This window comes from Gobius niger (assembly GCF_951799975.1).
Source record: "Gobius niger genome assembly, chromosome: 7".
Classification (NCBI taxonomy): domain Eukaryota; kingdom Metazoa; phylum Chordata; class Actinopteri; order Gobiiformes; family Gobiidae; genus Gobius; species Gobius niger.
Window position 1 is genome coordinate 23,123,116 of NC_136858.1, and position 13,729 is coordinate 23,136,844.

The window sequence follows — 13,729 nt, forward strand, 5'->3', positions numbered from 1 at the left end:
GGTCTTGAGAGAGTGGAGCGGTTCCTTTTCTCCAAAGCTTTATACACAGCAAAACTTAGACAATTGTTGCCTTGACCCTTGCCCTTAGAACAAAACATTTATGTGATTATTTCATATGCTGAGTTGAGTATTATATTGTATTTTATTGTGTGAGGCTGGGGTTGATTTGATTTTTTTTTTTTTTTTATACCCTTTTTTATTCCCTGAATTTGATAAACCAAAGAATACAACAAATACAAAAACAGTGGCAGAACTTCATTCATCTACAGGTTGGTGGTTCAATCCCAGATCAAGCCTGTAAATAATGCTGCTGGACGATGAGTGTGGTGTATTTCCATGCATATCTTCATTTGGTAATAATAGTAGTGACAATAATGATAATGATATTGTTATTATACATATTTAATAAATATAACGTAATAATCATCATCAGAAATATTTTTTGTATTTTGAAAATGTAACCGGAAGCTGCGATGACCTTTACTTTGAAAGGGCAGAGACACGGGTCGTAGTGCTTCCGCTCTCACTATAGTCCCTTTTAAAGAGACTCGGGAACATTGATGATCAGGACCATAGACATATTATATTGATCAGGACTCACTCGATGAACCAACTGTAACTAAACTAGTTAAACTAGACCTTCTGACTCAAGTCAAGTCTGTCTTTTGTATGTTAATAATGGGCTCCGTGAACCCGGGTAAAATACAACGGGACGCTAAAATACTGATCGTAGGAAGTGGCATCGCAGGGATCTCAGCGGCTCTGAAGCTCAATGTAGCAGGTTTCAATAATGTCCATGTCCTTGAAGCGACAGGGAGAAGTGGAGGAAGGATCAAAACTGGTAAAATAGGTAAGCAGAGTTTAGTACACAGTCATAAAAGGATGTGTTTTTCCATATGTTGCTTACTACAAGTCTTCTCGCCTGTCCATGCAGGGCAACAATGAAATTAAACAAACCTATATCATATAGTAATGCTATTTTGTTGACCATTTTGTGCTCATGCTTAAGCTTCATACAAAATATAACCTTGTATGAACAAAAACTGCCTTGAGGGCAAATTTAGTATAATTATGACTGAGGGGACAGGGTGGTAGGGACTGATAGGGACTAGAAGAGTGACCCGATGTTGCCTATAATGATCTCTGCCCTATATCCAAGCAAGGTTTAATTTATTATGGGAATATTGTATGAACTGCTTGTACCACAGTAATAATAAAAGTGATATAGCCTTGAAGGCAATTGAGATGAATCATTAACTAAGCTCTGTTATGTCTTTGCAGGCAATAACATCGTGGAGATAGGGGCCAACTGGATCCATGGCCCAAGTGAAGAAAACCCCGTGTTTTGTCTGGCTCGTCAGTATGGCCTGCTGGACCCAGAGGCACTCACACCAGAAAACCAGGCGATGGATGTGGCGGGTCATCCACCATGGGTTCCCAACTTCTTTACCAGCTCAGGTTAACATCTAGAACGAACCTGCCCTATTTTGAAAGCCAAAGAATGCCACCCACAAAAGATATCCATGGCCATTTTCAGGCCGTTATGAGACAGAGCATTGAAAAGGAGGGAGAAATCAGCTTAACTACATTTGTAACCAGGAATCCAGGATGAGTTAGGTGGCCTACATACTGTATCTGCTGCTTTACCGCAAAGCCACCTTCATTTGGGTTTTTGGGGTGGATATGGAGTTTGCACTGCTCCAGTTTCCCAAATGCTAAGAAATGTAGAATAAGGTCCATTCCTTTCTCAGTGGAGCTTAAATCAAGGGCACATCATCACACACATATCACAAAATATAAGAAAGGGGTGTTGTGTATCTTTAAAAAGAAGTTCATGTTTAATGTCCTCTCTTTATGCTTTAAGGCCGCAAGGTGAACTCAGAAGTTGCTTTTCCTTTTCAAATGACCTGTCTTGAAATTCTTGATGAAACTGCTGATTATCAGGATAAAGCAGAGCCTTTTCCCAGTGTTGGGGAATTTGTTCGGTCAAAGGTACTTTTCCTCTACATTGTCCATTATTACTTATACCACATTAGCTGATGTGATTGTTCGTCCTTTGGTGCACAGGCCATGGAGAAGTGGAAAGATGCAGACAAAGCTACCAGATCACTGGGGTTTTCTGTGGTCAGTAACATGTTGAAGGTGGAGTGCTGCGTCAATGGGACCCACAGTATGGATGCCGTCGGCCTGAGTGGACTGAGCTTGTACAAGACCCTTCCAGGACTTGACTGTACCTTTCCAAAGTTAGTACTTTCAGTAGTTGAATTTATGAGTGTGCACATTCTTTTCATTTTTTGGCACAGAAATGTATTTGAATCATTTAGTAATTATAGATAAAATAAATATATGCTGTGTACACAACATTTATTGATTGTATTTAGTTTAGCTTATTGAAAGGACAGTGTGCTGTTACATTGAAAAGATGGCTGCACCACATTTAGCACTATGTCGTCCTACACAAATAAAATTACATAACAAAATTAGGAATTACATATCACAGGCAATCTACAACTACAAGTGCAATAAACAAATACAAAGTGCAAGTTGCAAATCATAAAGTGCAACAATTTTATAAAGTCTATACAACACATACACAAGATAATATTATTACACTAGTAAACTACTACTACTACTAGTAGTAGTAATAGTAACTAGTAGAATTGTTTTGTGGATTTAACTTGAAATACACGTAAATGTAGCGTCATTTTTATAGCAGTTTAATTTATGGTACTTCTCTTCATTTTTGCAGAGGTTATGAAGGTTTGATAAAGAACTTGCTATTGGAGGTTCCTCCTGACACAGTGACCTACAACCGTCCCGTGCGCTGCATTGAGTGGAACAACACAGAGTCACAGAGCCCTGTTAAAGTAGAGTGTGAAGATGGAACAAGCATGACTGCAGACCATGTTATTGTCACAGTATCTCTGGGTAGGTCTCCACGGTAACATTGAAAACATTCATAGAGTTTATTCATACTTAGTTCTACAGTAACTATTGCTCCAATCCCTAACTTGTGATTGTTTTCTCAAAGGATACTTAAAGAAGCATCATTCATCAATGTTTAGCCCTCCTCTTCCTCTCCACAAACTACAGTCCATACAGAGACACGGTTTTGGCACAAACAATAAAATATATGTAGAGTTCGACTCACCGTGGTGGGATGCTGACTGTGAGGTCATCTATTTCTTGTGGGAAGATGAGGTTAGTTTTCTCCAAAAACAACAAAATGAGCAACCTTCAAAACTATTATTATTTGGCACACATACTAATAAATGGTTTAAATCTTTCAGGATGCCATGGTGGATCAGATGCCCGACATACCGAGCTCATGGATAAAGAAGTTGTTTGGCTTCACTGTACTGAAACCCACTGAAAGGTAACATATGAACTAAGTGCTTTAATTGTCATTATACAAGTGTACACCGGTATTGCATAGATTAGGTGGTGGGTTAGTAACTGTGAGCCAACCTGACCAGTATGTTAAGCATGTTTTTAGTGGTAGGGGAATACTTACCACTACTTTGTATCACAAAATTAGCCCCAACACTGCAACATTTGTTTTGATTTATGGCTGCAAAAAAACAAAACTGATTGTAGTCTGATTAATTATTTGTCTACAGATATGGCCATGTTCTTTGTGGCTGGATTGCTGGCCATGAATCTGAGTATATGGAGACTCTTTCTGAGCAAGAGGTGGCACAAAGTGTAACACATCTTATAAGAAGGTTCACAGGTGAGTCCAGAGACTACAGAACTACTGTTCATGAACGCTTAGCACCACCAAGTGAATAATGCACAAAATGTTTCATTCAGGTAACCCCATCCTCACACCAAAGCGGGTTCTGCGCTCCCAGTGGTTTCATGATCCGTGGACTTGTGGATCGTACAGTTTTCCAGGAATAGGCTGTTCATCGCAGGACCTCAACAATCTGGGGGAACCCCTCCCGAACACAGGATCACAGGTAAAATATCAATTGACCCTTTACTACGTTAAGCACTGTGCATTTATAGACTGATGACCTAACTAACTGTAGTACAATGTACTGTGCTCTGTAACAATCTGTAATAACTTGTACCTATGTAGTACGTACACAATGGAATAACTTGTATTAGTACATTGTAAGTACATAATGTAATAGGATACGAGACCCTTAGGGTTAGGGCTTAAAGGGACTATACAGAGTTTAAAAAATATGTATTTTCTTCCCCCTACACGTTCCAGCAATGTCCTAATGTGTAGAATGAGCTCAGATCTGTTCACCACAACTGCCTCTAAAATCCTGCACTGTCACTCAAAAAGTTGTTCATTCGGGTCTGAAGTGCCGTCATGCACGAGCTTAATATAGAAGCTGCAGTTACACATATGACCTGAGGTGGCAGTAGTGAGCATAAAATGGCAAACTTGCATCTAGTCCCTTTAAGGTTAGGGTAGAGTTAGAGTTAGAATTATGTCTTATTACGTTATGTACCTACAAACTACAAATACATATTATTCCATTGTGAATCTAACCCAGGTACAAGTTATTACACATTGTTGCAAAGCCCATTACATTGTACTCAATTTAGTTATGTACAATGTATCAAGGGCAGTGTAAAATAAAGTGTTGCCATGTTTTTCATAATCAAGCTTAACAAACTGTTGCCTCTGGTGTTTGATCTTTAGTTTCTTCTGTCTTCCAGCCATTGCAAGTGCTGTTTGCTGGAGAGGCCACTCATCCTTGTTTCTTCTCCACGGTCCATGGGGCTCTGCTGTCGGGATGGAGAGAGGCGGACAGACTCATCTCTCTCTACTCCACCGCTCCATCCAATCACCTCAAATCAAAACTTTAACCAAAACAAGTCATAGTTAAAGATATGTGCAACTTGATAAAACTTTGACCATTTACACTGGACCAGTATTTTATAATGTCTTAAAAATAGCACCTTTGGACAGACTGATGAAGACTTGAAGTTGAAGGCCTTAATTTTAAATGTTTTTTTAAAGTCCTGAAGAAATCTTGTGACACTTTTTTTTTTTTTTCTTATTTTTTTTTTTTTTTTTTATTATTAAGTGATGAGTATATAAGATACAAAGTGCACAATTACACAAGTGAGAAGGACACAGGACACAACAGAAGAGACAAATGGGATACACATGGGGAGGAAGGATTACGTGATTGGATGGATAAGTAAAACAGAACTAAATGAAAGGGATATAATCATGTGTGATCATACGTCGTCATTACATTGACACTCCGAGACCCCCCCCCCCCCCCCCCCCCCCCCCCCCAACCTCCCACACCCCCAACCCGTTCGTCCATCCTCCTCCCCCGCCCCCCCTCACCTGGAGGGCCCGGGCCGCCCCCCAACATCCACCCCAGCCCCCAGGTGCAAAACCAGGTCAGGGTCAATCCGCCACACGGAGCCTTCAACCCCAGCCCTAGTTTTTGTCCCCTTTCCCATGTTTTGTACCTAGATTGGTGTAGAGTGCATTAAAATAAGCATGAGGCTTACCCTATCTTTTTGTTTTTTGTTTTCCCATTGTTTGTCTTTTTGTCTGTTCTTATGTGGTGCATTAAAAAGGGTGTGAAGGCGGGTGGGTTAGTGAATGCCCCTTGTTGAGATTTCTGATCGAAGTCAATGAAATGCAGAGAGAAATATTTTTGGAAATTAATAATGTTTACACAGTTTGAATGCTGTATTGTGTGATTATTATTATTTACGGAACCAATTTTATGATTTAAGATTGTGATATATAATGTATATATTTTGTTATATATATATTATATGTTTTGTTGTATATAATTTATATGTTGATTTCATTGTCTGATATATGTAAATAACTTGGAAAGCTTTAAATAATGTCACGTGATTCTAGACTCTTTAATCTGATACCCACATCACATTGAGCAAACGATGCATCAATGTATTGTACATTTAAAAAGTGTTCAATAAATAACATTTTATTTAAGCCACAGCGCATGGAATTTTACCCAATAAATAAAATTGAAATACAAGCATTTATTTTATGATAGATACATTTTAATAAGATTTAAATACTGCATAAATGTATAAACAAACATGTGCTTTTGCTGTGAGCGGCTCCTGACATCACTCGTCTCCATGACGATGTGACTAAAGTCAGCAGAGTTTGAGGTTAGGTCCTCATTAAATCCATTATTTGATTACCACAGCAGAAAAAACTTTTCTGTGTTGAGCTGGTCATTAGGAGCATGTTTTGTCCTGATGGCAACAGTATTGTCCAAAATGTTACGCAGTGTGCCTTTAAGTGGCAAGTATTCAGACCCTGTAATGGAGTGAGGTCGATTCCAGGGCTGTAAGTCGTAGTTGTCCTGTTTTTGAAGATTGACGATGAAAACAATAAGAATTTTCTATTCATTTCAAACAAGGATGGCCTTTGATGTTGCACACAAATAATATTACCTTAAATAAAAATGTGTTATCAGTTGTAGAGTCCTCCTTACCCTTGACCCCATGTACCTATTCAATGGAAAGACTAATCCTACAGTCTGGAAAAACTATCCCAGAATATCTCTGGAAAGCACAAGAAAATACTATTTCCTTTTCTGTCTGTATACTCGTAAACATACTACCTCCAAATTTTGGGTGTAAAAGTTCTTTAGAAAAATGTTCCTCACTCCCCACCACCACCCCATCAAAAGAGAAAACTGCATCTGACTTTGAAAATAATTTGACTGGTAAATCCTTGTATTTTTATTTGCCTTCTCATGGGCGAATATTCAAATATTAATAAAATGTATTCCCAAAGTTAGTAGTGGCATAGTAGTATTTTGAAAGGATAACCGGAAAGCTGTGTTTCTTTGTAGTTTTGGAAGAGATTTACGCACAAAGTTTGTTTTTCCTTCACTCTTCGAAAACTCCCTCAAAGGTCTCACTGTGGCTGTTTACGAGAAAACAGAGCTTAAGCGAAGTCAAAGCAGAGGAGTTTGCAAAAGGTAAAACATGGGCTCCGTGAATCCAGATGACGCTCAAAAAGACAAGAAAATAGTAATAGTAGGAAGCGGAATCGCGGGGATCTCAGCGGCTGTGAAGCTCATGAAATCCGGTTTCAAAAAGGTCCGTATCCTTGAAGCGTCAGGGAGAAGTGGAGGAAGGATCAAAACTGGTAAACTGGGTAAGCTTATTATTACACTATAACAAAGCCAAACTAAGGCAGGGAAAATTTGTTTTGAATTTTTATACAGACAGATTTTCATTCACTTGATTTGAATTATTTGAAGTATGCAAATGTTGAACATAAAACGAAAAGGACATGATGGCTGTACAGCAGGGGTGTCCAAAGTGCGGCCCGGGGGCCAAATGCGGCCCTCAGACCAATTTTTGGTGGCCCTCTGCCTTCTTGCTGAATCGGGACACATCATCAGAGATAGTCCTTTTTATTTGAAATGTAATAATTCTACACAATTCTAACCAAACAACTAACCTTTTACTGTGAGACAGAGCTGGCATGAAGGTTTTGAGCATAAATAAAGGTGTGGGGCGCAATTTAAACCTCTGCTAGTCAAAGGTTTTGCCACCGATCTATGGCCCTTCACCCTGTGTACGCTTCAGTATGCGGCCCCCCATGAAAAAAGTTTGGACACCCCTGCTGTACAGTATTGCTTGCCTGACAGTAATGGAATATTCACTCCCTCTTAAGTCCAATGATCCTGTCAGCCTAAGGGAAAACTAGGTACATTTAAGGTGAATTGCAGGTACCACAGTCACAAAGTGTTATAAATCGAGTTATAAGCAAAGAATGTAGAATAGAATAGATTAGATTTTTATATCTTTCGAGGTAGAAATTCATCTTTTGCTCACCGACTCATACAAACATGTCCAATAGAAAAATACATAAGAAAAGGAAACGTAGAAAATATAACAGAAACATTATATTTTCTGCATCTGTCTCTGCAGAGTCAGACAGGGTCAGGGAGTTCCATAGTCTGGGGGCAACAGGCTGAAAAGGCAGGTCCCCTCGGGTCTTAGAAGAGTCTTGGGGACGACAAGCAGATTCTGACCATTTAAGGCTCTGGAAGTCAGCACTAAAATCTTAAAATCAATCCTGACTTTTACAGGGAGCCAATTAGACTGGAGTGATATGAGACCTTCAAGGGGCGTCTGTTAAAAGTCTAGCAGCAGAATTTTGAACAATTTTCAGTTTGTTCAGAGCAGATTTATTCAGACAGATAAAGAAAGAGTGGCAATAGTCTAGTCTTGTCTCGTCTTGTTGATATGAAAGCATGAATTATCATTTCCAGGTCCTTTTTTTTGACAACATTTTGCCAATTTTAGAGATGTTCCGAAGGTGATTAAAGCAATTTCGGACGAGCTGTCTCCAAAGACATGGCCTGGTCAAACACAACCCCCAGGTTTCTGAGGCTGGATTTGACAGAGGAGCCAAGAGAGTCAAGGTTTTGTTTGAATTTATCTGCAAGTAGTTAGTGGCCAGCCAGTCTTTGGTGGAGGACACACACTCTGACAACAATGACAAATGATGGAACTCAGCATCATTAAAAGAACAGTACAACTTGACATTGTCGGCATGGAAGTGATACGATACATCTTGAAACAACCGATAATTTGACCAAGTGGCAAAATGTACAGACAACATGGGACCCAAGACTGACCCTTGTGGAACTCTGCAGGACAAATTGGTCACATCTGACTGTACATTGTTCATACATTGTACAGCAAAGTTAAAAGTTCTCTTGTGAATATTGGAAGAGAACCACTGGAGAACAGATCCAGATAGTCCCATTTTGAAGTCTATTGATCAATATACTGTAATCCACCGCTCTCTTATAGTATATTCTTGCAGGTAATAACATTGTGGAGATCGGGGCGAACTGGATCCATGGTCCCTGTGAGGAAAACCCGGTGTTTTGTCTGGCTCGTCAGTATGGCCTGCTGGAGACGGAGGCGCTCACACCCAAAAACCAGGCCATGGATGTGAGGGAGTATCCTCCGTGGGTTCCCAACTTTTTCACCAGCTCAGGTAAATATTTACACTGAAGACTAACAAAAATCACTGTAACCACATAAACAAAAGATGTCCTCACTCTCTACCATGAGACAGGGAATTGAGCGTGTAGGGTAGAAATAAAGGCCAAACAGAATTTATGCTCAAATTGTTCTCAACCTTTTCTTTGAAGCTCCCCGATCGTGCCGGAGTCAAAACCATGGCCCCAACAAATGCATTAAAGGAATAGGCCACCGTTTTTACATACTGAGATATGCTCTTACCTCTCCTAAAGGTTATTGACGGAAGTGAGCGGGGGAAGTCTTTAGGAGTTACTGCGCGGACGTTTTGCTCCTCGTATCATTACGCCTCACAATATAGTCCCCCTTTTTATTTACTTATAAAATCGACATGCTACATTTCTGTGTAAATATACTTCGCATGAAAACACTTCACGTAACTTTATTTAAATAGGGAACACGTGGAAGAGCTTGGTAGCTTCTATCGTGAGCTTTTTTGGAGCTATGTGACATGTGGGAGAGGCTGCGTATGTGCTCCGTTTGCCTGGCAGAGCGCACGGACAAAGACCAGACGGGGATATATTAACACGACTAAAGTGAGGTAAGAGTATATCTCAGTATGTAAAAACGGTGGCCTATTCCTTTAAAACATAAAAATACGAGCTAATAAGCATTTACCTGATCCAAATAAACAGAAAATGAGTGTTTTCTGCAATTTTTCGATCATCTTTGTGGATTGTTTTTGTATTCTATTTGTGGACAGTATTTTTACTGTTTAATTTGCTCAAATAAAATCCAGGGACCTCCTGCAATATCCGCCCCCTAGGTTGGGAACCACTGAAGTAGACAACCACCATGCTACTCTGCCGCTGAGCCACATAGCGTATAAATATCACTAACATGACATTTGAATTCTATTTAATGCTAAATTTTCCCAAGGGGTATGGTATTTTGCAAAAGTGTATGTACATCATGATTAATGTACTTCTACTGTTCTTCAAGGCCGCAAGCTGAACACAGAGGTTGCTCAATCTCTTCAGACGACATGTCTTGATATCTTTGATGAAACGTCTGACTATCAAGGTGACAGGGTGACTTTTCCCAGTGTCGGGGAATTTGTTCGTTCAAAGGTACGTTGTTTACGCCAGTGGTTCTCAACTAGTGTGTGGGGACCTTTCTTTCTGAACATTTCTTGCAATGTTTATCTGCTGCAAAAGCTCAAAACCTCCCTGAGTCTGTTCAAATCAGTTCTTTATTACAGACTCAGGGTCCAAAGAGACAGAGGGACAACAATATCAGCTTTTTTAGATTATTTAAACCAACTCCATAACAATTTGTCGAGAAATATAGCAAACATCATTCATCATCAATTGTTTTTCATTGTGGTGCACAGTTTACAGAGAAGTGGAAAGACGCGGACGAAGTGACCAGATCATTGGCGTTTTCTGTGGCCAGTAACACGCTGAAGGTGGAGTGCTGCTGCAATGGGGCCCACAGTATGGATGCTGTTGGCCTGAGTGGATTTAACATGTACAAGGACCTCCCAGGACTCGACTGTACATTTCCAAAGTTGGTAACATGAATTTTTCTCATTAAGTTATTCTTACTTCTATTTAGATGTAAATTAATTTCAGTTGTTAAATTCAAAATTGTACAAATAATTATTCCAGCAGCTGTGGTGAACCGGTCTGGGCTCATTCTACACCTTAGGACATTGTTGGAGCATGTAGGGGGAGGAAAATACTTAATTTAAACATTTTTAAACTCTGTATAGTCCTTTTAAGGTCCAGAGTTGGGCCCCCAGTTGCTCCTGAAAGTTTGCCATGATTCAGTGTTGGTTGAAGGATGAGTCAAATGCAGAAGTTTCCCTGTAACACAAAAGTCTAAAAATATAAAAAATAAAGCTAAATGTTTTTCCATTTCTAAAGATGTTTAGTGTATGGTTTTGTTACATTTGATTCAATTTTTGCAGAGGTTATGAAGGTTTGTGGATTTAACTTGAAATACACGTAAATGTAGCGTCATTTTTATAGCAGTTTAATTTATGGTACTTCACTTCATTTTTGCAGAGGTTATGAAGGTTTGATAAAGAACTTGCTATTGGAGGTTCCTCCTGACACAGTGACCTACAACTGTCCCGTGCGCTGCATTGAGTGGAACAACACAGAGTCACAGAGCCCTGTAAAAGTAGAGTGTGAAGATGGAACAAGCATGACTGCAGACCATGTTATTGTCACAGTATCTCTGGGTAGGTCTCCACTGTAACATTGAAAACATAGTGTTTATTCATACATAGTTCTACAGTAACTACTATAACTTGTGATTGTTTTCTCAAAGGATACTTAAAGAAGCATCATTCATTAATGTTTAGCCCTCCTCTTCCTCTCCACAAACTACAGTCCATACAGAGACACGGTTTTGGCACAAATAATAAAATATATGTAGAGTTCGACTCACCGTGGTGGGATGCTGACTGTGAGGTCATCTATTTCTTGTGGGAAGATGAGGTTAGTTTTCTCCACAAAACTCTGTGTAATTATTATTATACTATAGTGGTAAAGGCATTCGACCTTTGCTATGTGATCTTTAGGATGCCATGGTGGATCAGATGCCAGATATACAGAGTTCTTGGATAAAGAAGTTATATGGTTTCAATGTACTGAAGCCCACCGAACGGTAATAAAAGAAATACTTCTTTATTTATTGATTTGTATTAGGACAATGCATATTAAAGGGGCTAGATGCAAGTTTTATTTAGCCATTTTATACTCACTACTGCCACCTCAGGTCATACGTGTAACTGCAGCTTCTATATTAAGCTCGTGCTTGACTTCGGACCGAATTAACAACTTTTTGAGGGACAGTGCAGGATTTTAGAGGCAGTTGTAGTGAACAGGTCTGGGCTCATTCTACACCTTAGGACATTGTTGGAACATGTAGGGGGAGGAAAACCTTTTTTTAAACTCTGTATAGTCCCTTTAATCAACATGTGAGCAGTGAGCATCAATGTTAATATCCCGCAATTAGCACAATTCCTACTTTTCATCCGTTGTCCTACAAAGGTAAAAGAACAATAAAGATTAAGCGAGATAACATAAAGAAGAAAATACTTACTACACATAGACATGACACCAACAACAAGCATAATATAGTGCAAGTGTCATTTTGTATTTATTTGATCATTTGCCCACAGATATGGTCCTGTGCTTTGTGGCTGGATTGCTGGCCATGAATCTGAGTATATGGAGACTCTTTCTGAGCAAGAGGTGGCACAAAGTGTAACACACCTTATACGACAGTTCACAGGTGAGTCCAGAGACTACAGAACTAAATACTTCATCACAAGAGTATCATCAGCCTATTCAGATAGTAAACAGTAAAACAATATTCAGGTAACCCCATCCTCACACCAAAGCGGGTTCTGCGCTCCCAGTGGTTTCATGATCCGTGGACTTGTGGATCGTACAGTTTTCCAGGAATAGGCAGTTCATCGCAGGACCTCAACAATCTGGGGGAACCCCTCCCGAACACAGGATCACAGGTAAAATGTCAAATCTATTGATATGGCACAATACAAGGTGGATGTTCATAAACAGACAGGGGAAAACTTTTTTTTTTTAACTCATGTAATACACACAGGACAAGCCTTTACATGACAATGCAAATCATTTCATTTCATTCTTTCATTTTATTTATTTATTTCATTCAAAAGTGATGTCATACAATCACAATAAAACCAACACACAAGCCAACACAGTATGAATGAAACGGAGTAGAGGAGAAGAACAAGTCTTATAATATCTGCCCCTTTTGTTACTTCACACTTTACACTTCACACCAATGTCCTTTGGAAAACGGTATGTATATATGTCTACATACATATATTTACAGTCTTATATATATATTTACAGTATTTACAGATGTTTTTGTATTCTACATTCAGTTATTTACAATATATAAAATACAGAACCTTCGTATTCATGAATGTTTACAAATGGTCAAAAAGAAACAAACCATCGTATTCATGTTTGTTCAAATCAAATATCCCACATTAGTCATGTCCAACTACTTCATACTTCTTTAACATTGTAGCTTTTATGTGTTTTTTGAACAAGTCTAACATAGGTTTGAGAATTTTTATATAAAATCCATTTTTGTCACAGCATTCAACCATCACATTTTATTTTATTTTATTGTAAAATGGCATAGAAAAAAACTTGTTTCTTATGTCTTCCAGCCACTACAAAAAAATAGAAAAATAAGTTGTCCTCTATTAAATATGTTTTGGTCTTTTAATTTGGATCATAACAATCCTACACACTGCATTATATAACATTACATTTTTTATATTGCTTTACCATATAATACCATACAAAAAGTAATTTGTTTGTGGTGCCTTCCAGCCATTGCAAGTGCTGTTTGCTGGAGAGGCCACTCATCCCTGTTTTTACTCCACGGTCCATGGGGCTCTGCTCTCGGGATGGAGAGAAGCAGACAGACTCATCTCTCATTACTCCACCGCTCCGTCCAATCGGCAAAACTTTAACAAATAAATAAATAATATCTATCTATTTTTAAATTCTGACTGATCATTTGCACTGGACTGCACATTTCTATTGGAATTTTTATACAGCACCTTTTAAGAAACCAATTAATATGTTTGACTAAGACTTGAAGTTATGGGTTAAATAGTAGTTAAATTATTTTTTGTTCTTTGGAAATTGGATAAAGTTTGTATTTTTTTTTC

General features: G+C 38.8%; 2 protein-coding genes across 3 annotated transcripts; both read left to right on the forward strand.

Annotated features, from left to right (window-relative positions):
• The first annotated feature begins 565 nt into the window (after positions 1-565).
• On the forward strand, positions 566-4,999 carry paox (polyamine oxidase). The gene is made up of 10 exons (XM_079559537.1): positions 566-850; positions 1,282-1,458; positions 1,865-1,992; positions 2,068-2,243; positions 2,750-2,928; positions 3,032-3,201; positions 3,291-3,376; positions 3,621-3,733; positions 3,814-3,962; positions 4,681-4,999. Exons 1-10 carry the CDS (start codon positions 670-672, stop codon positions 4,828-4,830), a joined length of 1,509 nt encoding a protein of 502 aa, XP_079415663.1. The 5' UTR covers positions 566-669; the 3' UTR covers positions 4,831-4,999.
• Positions 5,000-6,958: 1,959 nt separating this feature from the next.
• On the forward strand, positions 6,959-13,641 carry LOC306965265 (peroxisomal N(1)-acetyl-spermine/spermidine oxidase-like). 2 transcript variants are annotated; one of them, XM_079559538.1, is made up of 10 exons: positions 6,959-7,135; positions 8,822-8,998; positions 9,985-10,112; positions 10,376-10,551; positions 11,052-11,230; positions 11,320-11,489; positions 11,573-11,658; positions 12,176-12,288; positions 12,375-12,523; positions 13,386-13,641. In XM_079559538.1, the coding sequence occupies exons 1-10, from the start codon at positions 6,964-6,966 to the stop codon at positions 13,533-13,535; spliced, it is 1,500 nt and encodes a 499-aa protein (XP_079415664.1). In that variant the 5' UTR covers positions 6,959-6,963; the 3' UTR covers positions 13,536-13,641. The 2 variants fall into 2 exon arrangements, with proteins under 2 accessions (XP_079415664.1, XP_079415665.1); XM_079559539.1 differs by lacking the exon at positions 8,822-8,998.
• Positions 13,642-13,729: the final 88 nt, after the last annotated feature.